Raw genomic sequence first — 19407 nt, forward strand, 5'->3', positions numbered from 1 at the left:
AACAACAACAACACATACAATATTAAGGAGCTCTGGTAGCGTAGTGGTTACGAATCAGGCTGTGAACCTTAAGGTCAGCGGTTCGAAACTACCAGCCGCTCCGTGGGAGAAAGATGAGGCTTTCTACGCCCATAAAGATTTACACCCTCGGAAACCCTGTACAGGGTCGCTATGGGTCAGAACTGACTTGACGGCACTTAACAACAACAACAACAACATACAATATTAAATCCTGCAAGGATGGCGGTTCAGGCTCACCAGCTGCTCCTCAGAAACTCTATACAGGGTCACTATGGGTCGGAATCAACTCGACAGCACTCAACAACAACAACACATACAATATTGCAGCATGTAATTTACTGTTGCTGTTCTCATGGCGGAGTCCTGAGGTAAGCACTCAACTACAAGGTCAGTTTGAACTACAAGGTCAACAGATCAAACTCACCAGCCACAGCTCAGATACCCTATACAGGTTCGCTATGGGTCAGAACCAACTCAATGGCACTTACCAACACAATAATTCTCATGACAACCCCCAGAGACAAATAAAGTTTGGATTTATAAAGATATTGCTAACAAAAGGCAATAATAATGAAAAATAAAAGGCAAAAAGGTATTTGACTTGTCAGAATGGACTTACAGCCGAGTCATTGAAATGAAACCCTACTGTAAACCTAGAGCGCCTATGATGCACGTCCCCATCCATGCTCTCTATGCTACCTTGTGAAGTATCTATACACATATTATCATTATTATTAGCTGCCTTTTTCAATGAGGGACCTGAAACTTACAAAAGCAAACTGACTTGTCCATGGTCAAACAGCTCCTAAACAGTTGATAGGGAACCCAACCCCACAAATCCATGCCTCCTAACTCCATATCCTGAGACTCTTTCTCCTCCTCCACTGTGCAAGTCCTGACTCCCTCATGCTTTCTAAGGGATCCCTACCACCCAACACCCAGCACTGACCGCCCATCACATCCCCAACCCTCTAGACCAAGACCCATTTCTCCCATCCACCCACAACTACGCCCACCTCACTTCCGCCCTTGCTTTTCTGAGCTTAAGAGCCTTATCACCTCCTGCAGCAGCTCATTATAATCGTCCTCTGAGCAGCTGCCACGACCCTCCTCTTCCACCTCTTCCTCTTCCTCCTCTTCTGCTGCCATGCTCTTCTCCAGTTGAATCTCATCCCCCTCTACCTGGTTTAGCTGCAGGCTGGACCCAAGCAGTTTGGCTACCTCCAAGCCATCTCCTTCTCCTGAGTGACTCTCAGGCCCTGAGGCCACTGCGTCAACGGGGTCCAACAGTGACTCATTCTTACAACTTTGGCCCAGGCCCTTTTGGTCCTTGGTTGCCTGGATCATCAACACAGGGAGTCCCTGATCAGAGTTGGGGTCCCCAGCACCAGCATCTCCAGGCTCCTCTGGGGCACCGCCAGCTGGAGCCTCTGCCCTGAGCCCTGAGGCAGGGGTCGGTGGCCCTTCTTCCTGCCTGCGCAGCATCCGAGGCACATACAAAGCCTGGTCTGGCTTGCGTCCACGATGCCACTGGCCAGCCCGTGACCCTCGGGGACCAGCAGCCGATCCCTGGTTTGAGTTAGGCCGAGAACCACGATACTTGCCAGGGTGGGAGCCAGGAGGGCGGCATGGGCCAGAGAGGCCATCTGAATTGGGCAGCCTGGAGAAGGGGCAGGAGGAGAAAATAAAGAGTGCTATTTAGACTCAAAGGAAAGTAGTGACTGCAGCCACCTCTCATTCAGGTGAGTGGTTTTCAAGTCAGCTTTAGGCCAAAACCAAAGCCAAAAGGACCCTTGAAAATCTCCTAGAAAGACATACTGAGGGCAGCATGCCGTCTCTCACAGGTCCACAGCAGTTAGTTCTCCCTCCCCACCTTCCTCAGTTATAAACGGCATCAGAGAACCAAATATTTGGCTGCATAACAGGTGAGGTAAATGCTTGCAGATTAGGAAAACGTCTAACTTTAACCACTAGGATCACAGGCATTAGGATAAGATGCTCATCCCGCCAGATCCACGTGGAAACTGAGATGACTGAAGGACAGTAAAGCTGCTGCTTCCACTCTCTGGTCTCAGCAGGTACAAGCTCGGAGAGGAGCGTCAGGCACACTCACTACTCCTGCCCAAGGTGTAGAGCTGAATGTGAGTCAGTCAATGCCACAGCAATGCACGTCGACTCCATTACTGAGCTGAAAGCAAAAGGCAGCACTGACTAAGCCACTGAGGCTTAGAAGACGGGCAGCAGCCGAGGGGTTCCAACCCTGGTTCCTGATAAGCTTTTCCTTCCCGGGGGGCTGACTAGCTAACCCCCTCCATCCATAATGAACGACTGAAAGCCCTCCAAGGTGGCAGGATACATACGATACACACCTGATGTCCAGGTGACAGATGACTGTCCTTCTCCTCCAGCCTTCCCCAACAGAGAAGCTGCTCAAGAGATCAAAATTCTCTGCTGTTCTATGGATCAGGTACCGGAGGCGACTGGAGAGTGGGGGGAAAAGAAGCACCCTAGGAAGGGACAGGAAGGAGTGCTGAGAAGGGGGTACAGGTCCCATCCCTAGGGCCTCAGCCCTACAAGGTCTACCCCCAGTATAAGGACGACTTAACACTAGGCTCCTTTGGACCCCTTGGATCCCAGATTAATTCCAAAGGCCCTGAGCCTATATAGAGATTATCACGCAAGGGTACACTGGGAGTTACTGGTACCATCCCTATTCCTGGGATGGGCCCCTTCAGCCCTGGCATCCCCACAACAGCATACGTATTTTCTTCATGAGAAAACGGAGACCCAGAAAGATGAAATAACTTACCCAAAGTTACAAAAACAATAAATTCTAGATTCTTTCTTTGAACCAAAGTGGTCTGATTCCAAAGTCTGCTCTGTATTTCTTTCCCATGGCAGTATATTCAGAACTACCAAGGAAAGCTACAGTTGGGAGAGGCCAGAGAGAAGACCTTACTAAAACTAAATAAAGGCCAAGGTCCGAGTCCACTGCGAGCCAGTAATCTCACTGAGGCAGAGGACCTGGGCGGCTCTGGGGGAACCCTTCTCTTCCTAGGAGCAAAGCAGGCACAAGCAGCCACAACCTCTCCATCGCGCTCACAGCAGCTTACTTAGACAGCTGCTTCTGCAGCAGAAAGCGGTCGAGCTCCTCCCGAATGTGGTGGACAAAGTCATTTTCGGCTGCGGAGAGGAAGACACCGTCCAAGCAAAGAAGGGCCAGGATGACAGCTGGGAGAGCCTGTAAGGAGATGGGCAGGGCTGGGGATCAGAGCACAGATGCAGACCCACCCACAACCCGGGTGACAGGACCTCTGGTCCCACGTTTATTCTCTTCCAAGAGAGGGTGCACGCTGAGGGCAGGGCAGGTGGTGTGCCCAGGCCCCTCCAGACAAGTCAATGGAAGGGAAGCGGCGAGACCTCTCCTGAACCCTACTTCGGGTGCTCTTCCCACTACACCACCAAGGGCTAAGGGCTGGTATCGATTCCGGGGCTCCCGGCTCTCCAGCTGCCGCCTACGGCAGGAGGAGCGTCAGGCTGACCTCCTGGGAGCGCCCACCGCACAGGCGACTGCAGGGACCCGGGGTCCCAGGGGCGGTGCTGAGACGCAGAACGCTGTGCCATTCAAGTCGGAGAGGGTTCCCCGGCTCTCCCCCTACCCTCGCCGGTCCCGCCTTCCGGGCAGACGGGGTGGGGGTGGGATGGGGACTTGGGGCCTGCTTCTCCTGGGCCGAGTGCCCACGCGGGAGAGGAGATAACTCCACGGCCGGCGGACGGACTGCGGCAGAGTGGCGTCACTTCAGCGCAGGAGAGAAAGCCACCTAGGCTAGTGTGGAACCAGACCCAAGGTGGGGAGATGTCGCCCCCCGGGCCACCGGCCCCACTCACCGCGGCCACACCGCCGCGTCTCGCTGCTCTAAGGGTCCCTAGAAGCCTCCTGTCCCCCGAGCTCCGAAGGGAAAACTCAACCCTCGTTGGAGACGCAGCGCCACCGCGCGGACTGGGGGAGGCATTGCAGGGACAACTTAAAAATTGAAAAGACGTTTTGTCAACGGAACCGTATCTACAGCACCTTAACAACAATCAGTGGATTATGAGCTGGGCTACTAACCGCAAGGTCACCAGTTCGAATTTACCAGAAGCTCCTAGGGAGAAAGATGCGGCTTTCCGCTTTGATACGATGAGTAAGAACTGACTCCATGGCACACCATCACTACCACCATTTGGCCCCAACACCTGTCACTTATCCCCACAATGACATGAAAAAACAGTGGCCCAGAAAGTAGAAATACTTTGCCCAAAGTTACAAAGAGTACATTCTAGATTCTTATACTTTGAGAGGCGGTAGGTCTGATTTCAAAGCCTGCTGTTTTTTTCGGGGGAGGGGGGTTCTTTTCACCATGACAGCACACTGTCCTAAAATCAACTACTTTCAGCAAATACGTTTGAGTCCTGGTGTGAAGCTGAAGAACAAGCAGTGGACTGCTAATCAAAAGGTCAGCAGTTCAAACCCACCAGCCGTTCCTCAGGAACCTATACAGGGCCACTATAAGTCAGAACTGACTCAATGACACTTAACAACAACAACAATAATATACGTTAGGTAGTAGAGGCATCTGATTTTCCAGTCTCCTACCTAGGATCATAGAGAGGAAGGACGTTTCTAAAGCATCCTTTGCCTATTTCTGGCCTCCTTCCTCCCTTCCATTGATTGATACCACAGAGAGGTCAACCAAACAAACACACAGGAGTCATTGACAAGGAGTATGACCCTTGTGGGTAACTGGACTGGGTCAACATTATTAGCACAGTGATTTTCAGGATACCAAATTATACTAACCTGCTTTATTCAGAAAAACTTTAGCACCTACCTTAAATAGGTCTTGAAATCCTTACCATCAGACAGCCTGTAGGATGGGCTATTTTAACCTAGAAGACCAAGGGTGAAATCCTCTGTTCCCTGAGAGGTTTTAAACTGTAAGCCCCTGAACATCTGACTCCACAAGCCCAGAGCAAAGCGGAACCCTGAATAAATCGTATTTAAGAGACGAGGCTTTCTACTCCTGTAAGGATTTACACCCTCGGAAACCCTGTTCAGGGTCACTATGGGTCGGAACCGACTCAACGGCACTTAACAACAACAACAACAAGAGCTGTGTTTGGGAACAAAGTGGGACATTCTGAGTGAGCCCTACCATAGGGGATGACTAGGGATGAGGAGAAGCCAACAAAGTGCAGAGAGCTAGGAAAGGAGAAGTGAAGAAAAATTCAGATGTATTTTGCTTTCTTGTAATTTTTTCCAGAGTACTTCTTCAAATGATGATTGTATTATACCAAGTTTACTAAAATAATCTTTCCAGATTCCCCCACAAAGCATAAAGAGGGCCCAGTATAAAAACAAGGTGCTTTGATGATACAATGGTTAAGCGCTAGTGGTTAATGGACCTGCTAATCAAAAGGTCGGTAGTTCAAACCTACCAGTGATTGAGCAGCAGAAAAGACCTGGTGATTTTCACCCATAGAGATTACTGCCTAGGAAAGCCTATGGGTCAATTCTACTGTCTTATAGGATCATTATGAGTTTGAATTGACTGGATGGCACACAACAACAGATTTTACTAACCACTGGACTACTGGACCATGTAAACACGAGTCTCTACTACCCTGAGATCAGAAGAAAGTGCCCAGCTACCACTACCAATTGCTATGAAAAGGATCACATTAGAAGGTCCTGGATAAAGTGGAAGAAAAATGTGGAAAAAAACCACAAAATTGTAAGAGACCAGGCTTATTGGTTAGAATGGTGGAACCCCAAGACCGTAGGCTTTAGTCAACCTTCACGTCTGAAATGAGCATACCCCCATGGCTCAATTTTCAGCCAAACTATAGATAAGTCTTAATGTGCCGGATGGCAAAGTTGGTTTGAACCACAATGTCGCTGGTGCAAGCTCACAAGCTGCTCCTCAGAAACCCTATACAGACAGGGTCACTATGGGTCAAAATCAACTGGACAGAACTTAACATCATCATCATCACATCATAAGGGAACAGTAACAGTAGTTAGGCACACACACTTTAGAATACTTCACCATTTAAGATCAACGGGACAGCCTTTACCCAAGGAAAAAGTTCAGAAGAGTTAGGAAAGGAGGAGGAATGGAAACAAGAAACACAGAAAGGAAGTGGGCCAAGTGATGTTATATTGAGGGGATAGTAATCAGTGAGATGAAACATAGTGTGTCTGAATTGTTTAATGTAAAACTGATGATCTTCTCTATAAACCTCCATTCAATCCACAATAAAATGTCTTTAAAAAATAAACAAGGACAAAGAGAATCTGGGGAACCAAGTCACAAGTCTCTTTTCAGGGCGTGATTGTGAGAAGTCCTAAAGGCTTGTCTTGAAGGGACAGCCAACTCCTAGGGGGTAGAGTCATCATAATTAAACTTCTGAAAACCAAGCACAAAGGAAAATCTTGAAAACAATCAGGAAGTAAAAACAAATCCTGATCTATAGGAGAAGGATAATTCAAATAACAGCAGATTTCTCATCAGAAACCACGAGGCCAAAAAGAAGTAGCACGATGTTTGAGTGCTGAAAAAAAGAAACTGCCAACTAGGAATTCTATATCCAGTGAAAATACCCTTTATAAATGAAGTGGAAATTAAGACATTCTCAGACAAAGGAAGTAACAGAAATTGTCAACAGTTGTATTATCCTAAAAAAAAATAATAATAATAACTAACATTTTCTCAAGAAAATGGAAACAATAAGAGATAATTAGAGTAAACAAAGGAGCTCTGGTAGGTTAGTGGTTACAAATCGGGCTGCGAACTGCAAAGTCAGCAGTTCTTCCTCCCGCGGAAGAAAGATGAGGATTTCCGCTCCCATAAAGATTTGCAGCCTCGGAAACCCTATACAGGGTCACAATGAGTCGGAAACGACTCCGCGGCACATAACAACAACAACAGTAAACAAAACTAAGGTTTTCCATCTTCCTTTGAGTCTTCTAAATTATATTTGGTTGTTGAAACAAAAAGTATAACACTGTCTGTTTTTGTGTACATCCCCACCCCACCCTCTCCACACCCCTCCCCAAAAAACAGAGGGAATAGAAGCAAACACTGTTGAATGATGATGCACGGAGGAGACTGTAATCATTACAATGAAAAAATGAGTGTAAAACTGACGTTCCCCCATGGGAACTATTATGCAATTCACAAAAACGTTTTAAAAAAGTATAACACTGCCCAATGTAGTTCAAAACCTATGTAGAAGAAATATATTTATGATAACTATAATATAAACTGGAGTCCTGGTGTGGCACTGTAGGATAAGAACTTGACTATAAGATCGGTTTGAACCGTAAGGTCAGCAATTCAAACTCACTAGTCACTGCTTAGAAACCCTATACAGGGTCGCTATGGGTCGAAACTGACTCGATGGCACTTAAGAACAACAGCAACATAGTAAAAACTGGGCAGGATAAATGGAGTTTTACCATTCAAACTTTAAAAACGAGCCTACCAATAGATTGTGATAAGTTATATGTGATTCAGAACCACCACTAAAAAAGCAATACAAAAGGATACACTTTAAAATACTTAAGATAAATCAAAATGCAATTCTTAAAAAAAGCCCGAGGAAACCACAAAAATGTAGGGAAAAGAAAACAGAAACAAAAAACAGTGGATGAAAATAAAATAGCAGATTTATACATCTTTCTGCTGTAGAGTGGTTAGTAGGTTCAAGCCACTAATCTTTACAGTTTGTAGCTGAGCACTTAACCACTGCACCACCAGGGTTATTTATGCCCTAACATATCTCTATAATTACACTAAATACAAATGGTCTAATTATATCAATTAAAACAAAGAGCTTGGCAGAGTTAATTTAAAAAAATGGGATTGAACAATATACTATCTGTAAGAAACTACTTCAAATATAACAATATGGGTAGTGTAAAAGTAAAAGAAAGGGGGGGAAAGATACATCATGCAAACATTAATCAAAGGAAAATGAGTGGCTATATTAATATTGGATAAAGTACACTTTAGAGCAAAGGAATTACTAGAGACAGGCAGGGACTTCATATAATAAAAGGGTCAATCCATCAAGAAGACAGAGTAGATCTGAATATATATACACCAAACAGCAGAGCTGTAGAATATGTAAAGCAAAAGCTGATAAAACTGGAAAGAGAAATAGATAAACTATAATTATGTTGGTGATTTCAACACCCTTCTCTAAGCAGTTGACAACAGAAAATCAGGAAAGATATAGAACTCTCCAATACTATCACCTAACAGGATCTAATCAACATGTATAAAGCATTCCACTCAACAAGAGTGGGCAGCACATACTTTTCAAGTTCCCAGAGAACATACCATATCCTAGGCCATGAAACAAGTCTCTGCCAATTTGAAACAAATCAAGAAAGTATGTCTTCCAACTGCAATGGAATCAAATTAGAGACAAACAGCAGAGGGGTAACAGGAATATCTCCAAACACTTGGAAACTGAACAACATAATAAATAAACCATGGAAATCTAGAGGGATTTGTTTTTTGTGGGGTTTTTCTGCAGAATATTGTTACCATTGGGGGAAACGGTAATAAAGGGCACATGGGATTTCCATTTTATTTCTTAAAACTGTATGTAAATCTACCATTATCTCAATAAAAATTTCAATTCAAGAAAAATCTATCAAATTTATGAATAATTTAACATATATGAGGAAAATAAGAACAAATGTTTAAGGGAAATTTGTTCTGTCATTTTGAACTTATCTGAGTTGTTCTCATTTTATATAAAATGAGATTAGCTATGTCAATATATATTAGCTAATATAAAATATATTAGCTATGTCAATAAAATAATATTCATAAATGGAAAATAAACACTTAATGAAAACCAGGTAGATTTGTTACTTTTATAGATTAATATTTTAAAATCTAAATAACAAGAAGCTTTTTTGGTATGAGTAAATAGCCTCTCTTACATATCAAAAACTCCTCATTGACATAGAAAGCTACATAGAATTCAAAGCAAAAGCCAGAGAAATTATGTTATGTTGTTTAAGTGTAAGTCAACTCAGACTCATGCAGACCCTGTATAGGGTTTCCAAGGAGTGGCTGGTGAGTTTGAACCACTGACCTCACAGTTAGTAGTTCAGTGCTTCTCCTACAATGCCACACCAGGACTCCAAAGGAACTACAGCTTTCTTTATGTTATGCTTGTTGAGTGTCATCCAGTCAGTTCCAACTCAACTGTATAGGGTTTTCTGAGGAGCCTCTGGTGGGTGTGAACTACCGACCTTACAGTTAGCAATACAGTGTTTATTTTACATCAAGATATATCCTATACCAGAACTCCATAGTTAAAAATATAAAAATATGGAGGATTGAGTTGGAGAGCTAACGTATGGATTTATATACTTGAAGACACAACAGAACCAATGGAAAAGGAAAAATAAAACGTAAGAATATTTTCTTGAACCAAAGACAAAAGAGAAATTTACAGATTAAAAGGGTCTGGTCTATATGTTCTGGAAAAGAAAAAAAAAAGCAAAAGACAATCAAAACTAATAAAAATCATGGTGAAATTCTTTTCCTTGGGGATTGACAACTTCACTTAGCACTTCATATGCTAGAAGAAAATGCAGCCATATCTGTAGAACTTTGAAGGGAAAAATATTATGACCCCAAAATTCTATAACCTGTGATGTCAACAGAAAGAAATAAACCTGAAATGATTCTGGAACTAATAATTCTGTCTGAAATGGAGATGCCAGAACAGACATTGTTCAGGGACAATCTATCCTACACATTTTGACACATAAGACTTTAAAAACATCCACAAATAACTTAAATGGTTTCCTCTAATTACCTACTCAATTGATTCCAGAATCCATTCCCCAGACTGGCCTCTTAGACAACTTCCAGTTAATCATCTTAATTGTTGTTGTTGTTGTTAAGTGCCATAAAGTCGGTTCCGACTCAAAGGGTTCCTGAGGAGCAACTGGTGGGTTTGAAACGCTGACCTTACAGTTAGCAGTCTCGTGTCTGTGTCTACCCTAGAGCTCCACATCAGAACTCCTAATCACCTTAATTAGAAAATTGAAATTTACTCTTCCCAGGCTAGTACCTTTTCTTTCTCTTCCTCCTCCCCTATTTCTTTTATAAATCTTTTTTTTTTTTTTTTTAGTCTTTGTACATTGATGAGAACCATAACACCTTCATGTCTGGTATATATTATTCAACTAACTACAAGTTTTCCAAGTTAAGCATTGATATTCATTATCCTTCCTGGAAATCTAATAGGCCCCATATTCCACCCTACCAAGAAATGAATCAAAATAAATGACTCAAACTGGGATGTCAAAAGAGAAAAGACTTGGTGATGAACAATTTATTTAAACATTCAGCTGAAACAGTTAGTGACATAAAATGGTATAGAAACAAAAATTTTGAATTTTGTTAATGCAATAATAATAGTCATCTCAATAGATTAGGACAAGAACCTTACATTCAGCACATTCCATTAGAATGGGCGGAGAATGAAGGGCGTATAACCATGGCCGAATCAATAAGTACTATATTTTCCAAATAACTGACAGAGGTTAGAGAGGTTGGTTAATAAACAAATATTGACCATCTAGCAAAATATAGGGGGGCGGGAGCTAAAAAATAAAACTGACTAAAAAGAGGTGATAGAGTTAACACAAACTTGCAGCAAAACCACAAATGGGATAAATGGAACTGTAGTTCAAACACTAAAATTCATTCAAAAAGCAAAACATACATTCTTTACTAAACTCATGCCAACAAAGCAACTTTAAAAGTTGAGAATACTGGTAGAAACTACTTTGCCAAAGTCTACTCAATTTAAGAATCTAAATTTCACCGTCAAAACACTACACTGGGTTTAATTAGGAAGAACTAGAGGAACCAGAGGTGTCCTTGTGTGGCGCTGTGGGTTGCGCCAGACTGCAAAGTCATTTGAACTGTAACGTCAGGGTTCAAGCTCACCAGCTGCTCCTCGAAAACCCTATACAGGGTCTCTATGGGTCAGAACCTATTCAACAGCACTTCACAAACAACACAAAGAGGAACCAGGGGCTCTGTAGCATAGTAGTTATAGTGGAGCTGCTAACCTCAAGGTCAGCAGTTCGAAAATACCAGCTGCTGCGCGGAAGAAAGATGAGGCCTTCTGCTCCCATAAAGATTTACAGCCTCGGAAACCCTGTACAGGGTCGCTATGAGTCGGAACCTACTCCACGGCACTTAACAACAGCAAACAGCAAGCGTACTGAAGAAATAAATAAAAATTGGAAAAGATGCAGTCTAATTGTCATTGTTTGTAGAATAGTTGTTTGTTTACTAAAAATTGAAAAAATTGGACTGCTCTTATAGACAGCAGTTTCCAGAAATGAGGAGCCATCTAGAGCAGAGGAAGTGAAAGTGTAGGGGAAAGGACAGAGAAGAAGGGATGGGGCAAAGGCTGTAGAGTAGCAAAACTAGTGAAGGACAACAAGAAAGAAGGAACAAGAAGGCGGAGTAAAGGAGCCAAAGGAAGAAAGGAGTGGGAAATTCAACCCAGCACTTCTCTACCTGAATTGATTCTTTTGTTGACCCACAGTTCCTAGGACACAACTGCTTTACCTAGGTTCCAGTTACCCAAGTTCCACTTACCCTTCTTAAAGGGCCAGAGTAACGGGAAATTAGACAGAGTGAGGAGGGTTCCCCAGTGGGCTACAGGGCTCAGAACTGTCCTCCTCTCAACCACCAACTCCTTGTAGGGACATGGCGTTGCAGATGTTTAGACACCTAATCTCAAGCCCAGATTTACTTTGCCAGTTAAGGGTCACCTCATCACAGCCTGTTGCTTATGCATAATGGGAAGGAGGAAAAATGAATATTAAGGGTTTCTATATAGCAGACTTTTGGCAAGATGTCGGACTAGACAGACGCACTACATGGACATTCTACAACAAAAACACTAAAGATCAAATGAAATAGACACAGATGAAAATCATGGAATGCTGAACTTCAGAGGAAACATAGAGAAGTGAATTAGTGCTTGCTGGAAGGAGAAACTGAACAGGGATGGCAGGAGAGAGAGACTGACTGGAGAACTTTTGTGACCAGCTTTGGAGACAAAAAGTGGCCTAGCAGAGCCTTCAAACAGGCAATGGGGAAGGTGTGAGTCCTTCTTTTTCCTCACCCTCCCCTAGTGACCAGCGGTGTAGCTAGCTCCCACTCTCATCCTCCCCCAGCACAAACACTGCTCTCTGGAAGTTCTGAATACTATAGTTATGAGCCACAGCAGTGTGAGGCAGAGGCTGGCTGTGTGCCACTCTGGCGACTGGATTCAGGTGGGCTCTACTCCAGATCTACAGAACCTTCAGTGCCACCAGACCAGGATTAGTCTAGCTGAAACTCTCATAACCCGCCATCCTACTCCCAGCTGCCCTGTGTTCCTTACAGACACTAAAACCAGCGTCATCAAGGGCCTCCACCAACTATTTCCAGGGTGAGTGCCCTGACACATAAATAACACCTAGACCGATAAACCACCACTCGTCTGTCAGTTTGTCATACTGTGGTGGCTTGTGTGTTGCTGTGATGCTGGAAGCTATGCAACAGGTGTTTTAAATACCAGCAAGATCACCCATGGTGGACAGGTTTCATTTGAGCTTCCAGACTAAGACAGACTAGGAAGAAGGAGAGGTGGACTACTTCTGAATGTTTATTCGCTGAAAACCTTATGAATAGCAGCAGGGTATTGTCAGATATCATGCTGTAAGATGAAAATATTATGACTATCACCAGAAAGAATAATGTCACAGTGGCATCAGCAATGGGCTCAAGCATAACAACAATTGTGAGGATGGTACAGGTCCAGGCAGTATTTTGTTCAGTTGTGCATAGGGCAGCTATGAATCAGAACTGACTCAGTGGCACCTAACAACAACAGGACATTAGGAACTCCATCTAGGACTAAGAACTCTGCTCTCACATCCCACTTCATAAGCAACTTGGCTGGCCGGAGCTTCCCAGAATTTTCTCTTCTCTGGGTTCAACAGCTGTACTGTCTTTTTGTTTTGCTTTTGTTGTCTTTATTTATTCTTTCTTCTTCTCTTTCCATTCCCATTTGTTTTATTATTTCTATCTCTGCTTATGATTTTCCTTCATTTCTTCCATTTATCATTTCCTTACTTTTATTCTTTTTTATTTTTCTTTACTACTCTCTACTCTCTCATTTCATCTTCCCTCTCCCTGATTTTCTAAGTGTTTTTAAAATTTCTTCTTTTTATTTTTTTCTTCCACAGCTCCATTTTCCTGTCCCTCTTTTGTCTTTCTAGTTATTCTTTTCTTTCTTTTCTGGTTGCTGCCTGTTTTAATTTTTCTCCTTTATTATTTGTTCTTTTCATTTTGGTTTCTTGTTTATTTTCTGTTGTTTTCTTGTGTGTGGTAGAGATGAGGGGGATTCTTCTCCTTTCCACCCAACATGAGACAGCAACCATTCTCATACAACCTAGCCTTAACCTTCTACTTTCTGAAGCGCCACCCATGGGGCAACAGCCAATACCAGCTCCTATACCACCTGATCAATGATAGATAGCAGCCAACACCAGCCAAAAACCACTCTAAACTAAGGTACAAGAATGGCAAACATAGAATGGTGCACATGTTTCCATTCTCTAACTACACCCTCAGAAGATAATTAGCAAGAGCCTAAGAACACATCAACAAATAAACAACAGTTAAATACAAAACTACAATGTCCTGGAGACAAAAATTTTAGCTCACACAAAGAAACAAGAGAGAATGACTCAAACAAATGACCCAGATGCAAAGTCAGGAAACATTTCTGAGGAAAAAAAAGTATGGAACTAACAGAAAAAGAACTTAAAAGAATGATATTCCGATGCCTTCAAAGGATTGACAGAAAGGTCAAGGAAAGCAAAGAAAACACAGGAAAAAAAAATAGAAGAGTTTAGGGAAATACTACAAGGACAAACAAACAAAATGAATGCTAATTTTTAAACAATACAAAATCTTCAACTAGCAATCCAGATTCATATTAAGATTTCAGAAGTGGACAATACATTTAAAGGGAAAAGGCGTAGATTTGAAGCAATGAAAACCCAACTTAGTGAGCTTGAGGATAAATTCCTTATTACACTAGAAGAACAATCAGAAAAAAGATGAAAAAAAATACAAAGAAAGCCTAAGAGTTATGTGGAACACCATGAAGAAGAATAACTTTCTGGCGATAGGAATTCCAGAACAGTAAGAGACAATAAAAAGCACAGAGAAAATTGTCAAAGAGTTATTGGAAGAAAAGTTCTCTAACATCATGAAAGACAAGAAGATAAGCATACAAGAAGCTGAATGAACCCCAAATCAGATAGATCACAAGAAAAAAAATCACCAAGACATAATCATAATTAAACTTTCCAAAACCAAAGGCAAAAAAAGAATGCTGAGAGTAGATTTGGAAAAGAAAATTACCTACACAGGAGAATTAATAAGACTAAGCTCTGCAAGCAAGAAGGCAATGGGATGACATATACCAAACTGAAAAGAAAAACAATTGCCAACTAAGAATTATATACCCAGCAAAGCTGTCCCTCAAATACAATGGCAAAATTAAGACATTTCCAGATAAACAGAAATTAAAGGAATTTGTAATAACAAGACCAGTTTTACAAAACATACTAAAGAGTGTCCTTTGGACTGAGAACCAACATGAGCAGACAACAAAATTTTATTAAGTTAATATGGATGACAATACCACCCAAATAAGATACAGAAGTAGTTAAAATAAAACAAACTGGGTCTTCTCCATTCCTCTGGGAATGACTTGTTCCCTCTTTGGAATGTACTTTCACTTAATAATGAATGAAACCCTCTTGCTTGGAAAAAATCTGACTTTCAATTAACGCCTTTCTGTGGATTATTGCATTCACACCAATCTCTGGATGAGGTCCAGTGAAGGCCAGGGAATTACCTTAATAGTCTCTTTGGTGTCAGAACCTGGGATTGCTTGAAGAGATTTCTTCACCATTTCTTAGCAAAGTGTGTCCTTGCTACTACCTTCACCCTTTAGATTTCTCTTTTCTTCATTTCTCTCCTGGTCGTGGGGCCTCCACGGAACACTGATCACCTGCTTATTGCCTATCTTGTTCTTTCCCTCCATATTTGCCCCAGACACCTCCTTGAACCTCAGATTATTCCCATATGCTGAATCTCCTTTCAATAGGATGGAGTTTCATTTCCTGTCTGGAGAGGTGGCCAGAATTCCCTGCCACACCACGGGCTACTTTTCTCTAGTCCATACCCTTCTTCTGGATTTCTCCCATATTTCTTCACTCTCCCTCTAGTCCTTGGCCACTCTCATCTCACATTTGAATTTAACCCTCCACTTTTTTGGCTATAAGAGGCTAGAAGACTTAACTTCATCCCAGTCTGGGATGTCGGTTTACCAAATCTAGTCTCTGGAATCTGATTTTTGGGTCCCAGAAGGAGGTGATTGGTGGGGGCATGCTGCACTATCCTTGCCGGCAGCAGGGATCCCATACAGGTTCCAGTCATGGTATTCAGTGCAGGCAAACCATGGGAAAGTTGGAGTATCAGGGGGACACTCTGACTACTCCTTGAAGGAATCAGCCTACTAGGAGCAGGTACACATGCCCAAGACTGGCTTGTTCCCTCTCTTCTTCCCCTCTGTCTTGTCTTCCTCTTTTAGGACTATGGGACAAGGACAATCTGTCCCCCACAAACCCTTCTTGGAATGTTGAAGAACTGGAAGACCCTTGGGTTTGATAGCCTCCAAAGGAGAATGTTGCTGTTTTTCTGTAACACGGCCTGGCCAGGGTATGTTTTGGGAGACCAGGAACTGTGGCCCGTAAATGGCAGCTTGAACTATAATGTTGTCATTAAATGCCATTGAGTTATACAGGGTTTCTTAGGACCAGCTGTTGAATTTGAACTACCAACCTTGTGGTTCAAACTGACCTTGAGGTCAAGTGCTTATGCTATGGGAGGGCAAGGAGGTCCCATATTTCAAGCTTTTAAGTTTCTTAGAGATAGCCCACGATGTGTGAAGGGTGTATGAAGAACTGCTCTCTTACCTGGGTTAGGATGCCTGCAGGATAAACTCCCTTAGCAACTTCCCCAGGGGTGCGGTTGAGGACTCCAGAGAAATATTGACAGGGAAGGCCTACCTCTGGTGAAACCAACTCCCATACAGGTAGTATCTCCCACCATGCTACTGCAGGTTTAAGGTCAGCTTCAGCCACACTATCCATATGGGAAGTCCTTCATGGCCAGGGGATTGTGAGGGTCCACATACCATTGACAGTCAGTGACTTAAATAGCATTGAAGAGAAACTAGGAAACTTCTCTCAAGATCCTAGGAAATGTATTGATCAATTTGACTACACAACTAAACTCTTTGATCTGGCACACCAGCCTGATCTCCCTATAGGCCCTGCTGTGATCCTCATGGTAGACCCCCCAGTGGGACTATAAAGCTACGGCCTGAAGAACAGGAACCACGTGAGTCAGCGCCTAATTTAGAGTGCATGAAGGTCATTCAATCAAAACCTGCCATTTTTTGTAAGCTAACTGAAATCACTTAGGAAAAATGTGAGACTCCTGTCGCCTTTCTAGGCAGACAAGAACAGGTAGTCAAGATCTACCAATATGGACCTGTCCTCAGAGGAGGTAGTCATTATATTTAATACTCACTTCATAAACCAGTCGGCACCTGATATTTTCAGAAAAAAAACCCAGAAATTGATCCTGGGACTCCAGACAGATATTTACCACCATCTGGAAAGAGCGACTGAGGTGTATCACAATCTAGACTTGGAGATATCAGGCGTTGGTGATTAAGTGCGGTGGAGTCAGTTCTGATTCATAGAGACCTCGTATAGGGTGTTTCTGAGGCTGTAAATCTTTACTGGAGCAGAAAGCCTCAGCCTCATCTTTCTCTGGCGGAACAGCTGGTAGTTTCCAACTGCTGGCCATAAGATTTACAGAGCGACTTGTCACCACAACGCTACCAGAGCTCCTGGAGCGGGGGAGGGGGTGTGGCGAGTAGTGGAGGATCAGGTAAAGACTGTCAAATGGTACAACCTCCAAAGTTGCGGCACAGTCTCCCACGACCCCTCCTGGTCACCCCCGGAATGACAAGGAGTGATATATTGCGAAAAGCCGGGACACTTCAGGCTTGAACATCCTGCCCCAGGGATGCAACATCCGCAGCTAAGCCCTCAAATGCCCTGCCCCAGGTGTCGGCTAAAAGATCACTGGACACGGGACTGCCCCTCACCCCAAACGGGAGTAGGAGGAAGCCCTAAAGCCCCGGTGATGGAAGATCATGAGAATTGAAGGGGCCCGAGGACACGGAGTGCGCTCACTGGTGCCTTGCCAATATTTACTCTTGATGAGCTTCCGTAACCATGGATGTGGCGGGTAAATCCGTGAACTTTCTTCTTGATACTGGAGCAATTTATTCGGTCCTGAAAACCTTTGGCATGTTACTTTCCCTCTCCTCTTGTCTCGTTGTCGGAATAGATGGTCATCTTACTAGGCGATATAATACCTCCTCTCTAACCTTGTAATTAAAGAGCTCTGGTAGCTCTGGTAGGTTGAGTTGGGCTGCTAACCTCAAGGTCCGCAGTTCAAAACTAGTAGCAGTTCCACGGAAGAAAGATGAGGCTGTTTGCTCCCTCAAAGATTTACAGCCTCGGAAATCCAATGCAGGATCGCTATGAGTCAGAACCTACTCTACAGCACACAGCTACCACCAACAACAACAACTTGTAGTTGGATTCCTGGTGTAGCACCTGTAGCATCAACACGGGACTGCACACCACAAGGTTGGCAGTTCAAACCCACCAACTGCATCTCGGAAACCCTATACATGGTCACTATGAGTCAGAACTGACTCTACAGTGCTTGACAACAACAACTTATAGGTGGAATGGAATCCTTCTTTCTCAGCAGTTCTTAGTGGTCTCTAAGATGCCACTTTCCTTATTAGGAAGGGATGCCCTTAGTAAACTTGGTCTCCAACTACAATTCCACCCCCAAACAATCTCATGGGTAGGAACCCTGAGATTAGAACTATTAGAGGCAGTGCAAAGCCTTCCTGAATTACAAGATGTAAACCCCCTAGGTTTGGGCAAAAGACTTATCTCAAGTGACAACCCAGGTAGAGCCCGTTCAAATTAAATTAAAGTCTGGTGCTCCATGTTCTTGATGTTGTGGTTAAGTGTTGTGGAGTCAGCTTGAATCATAGAGACCTTGTATAGGGTTTAGAGAGGCTGTTGGGTTTGACACACTGACCTTGCGATTCAAATGACCTTACAGTCCAGTGCTTATCCTACAGCACCACACCAGAACTCCATATCCCTTTATCAATGGAGGGAAGGAATAGATTAGCACCAATTATTCAGTGCCTGTTCAAAGCTGGAATGCTAATAGAGAAGTCCTCTCTCCCTGCAATACTCCCACTTTAGCGGTAAAGAAACCAAACAGAAAATGGAAACTAGTATAAGACTTAAGGACCATCAATCAAGTTGTAGTTTCTATCCATCCCATATTCTGATACCAGAGGGAAGGTGAAGTAACTGAGGAAAATACCAAAGCCGATTTTGTTGTTGTTAGGTGCCATCAAGTTGGAGCCAACTCATAGCAACCTTAAACACAGCAGAACAAAACACTGCCTGATCCTGGGCCAACCTCACTATCGTTGCCACATTTGAGCCCACTGATGCTACCACTTGGGCCAATCCATCTCGCTGGGGAGCTTCCTTTTTTTCTCTGACCCTCCAACCTACCAAACATGATATCCTTCTCCAGTGACTGGTCCCTCCTGACAATATGTCCGAAGTATGAGAGATGAAGTTTGGCCATCTTGGCCTCCAAGGAGCCCTCTGGCTACACTTCTTCCAACACAGATCTGCTGGTTCTATGGGCAGCCCACGGCACTTTCAATAGTCTCCTCCAACACCATAACTCAAATGCATCAATTCTTCTATGGTCTTCCTTATTTACTGTCCAACTTTCACATGCATATGAGGTTATTGAAAATACCATGGCTTGGGTCAGGAGCGCCTTAGTCCTCAAGCTGACATCTTTGCTTTTCAACACTTTAAAAAGGTCTTGTGCAGCAGATTTGCCTAATGCAATACATTGTCTGATGTCTTGACTGCTGCTTCCATGAGTGTTGATGGTTGATACAAGAAGAATGAAGTCCTTGACAACTTCAATTGTTTCTCCATTGATAAGAATGGTGTTTATTGGTCCAGTGGTGAGGATTTTTGTTTTCTTTACATTGAGATGCAATCCATACCAAAGGCTGTGT

General features: G+C 43.3%; 1 protein-coding gene across 1 annotated transcript in view; it reads right to left on the reverse strand.

Moving 5' to 3' along the window:
• The window catches only part of R3HCC1 (R3H domain and coiled-coil containing 1), a 35517-nt gene that overhangs the window by 5634 nt on the left and 10476 nt on the right, over positions 1-19407 (reverse strand). The window contains exons 2-7 of the mRNA XM_006864446.1: positions 3910-4021; positions 3681-3799; positions 3458-3536; positions 3135-3262; positions 2391-2528; positions 1081-1681 (exon numbers count right to left, since the gene is read on the reverse strand). Coding sequence (XP_006864508.1) covers positions 1081-1681; positions 2391-2528; positions 3135-3262; positions 3458-3536; positions 3681-3799; positions 3910-4021 — 1177 coding nt within the window. The remainder of the gene's footprint in view (positions 1-1080; positions 1682-2390; positions 2529-3134; positions 3263-3457; positions 3537-3680; positions 3800-3909; positions 4022-19407) is intronic.

The sequence above is a fragment of the Chrysochloris asiatica genome, unplaced genomic scaffold (genome assembly GCF_000296735.1).
Source record: "Chrysochloris asiatica unplaced genomic scaffold, ChrAsi1.0 scaffold00064, whole genome shotgun sequence".
NCBI lineage: Eukaryota > Metazoa > Chordata > Mammalia > Afrosoricida > Chrysochloridae > Chrysochloris > Chrysochloris asiatica.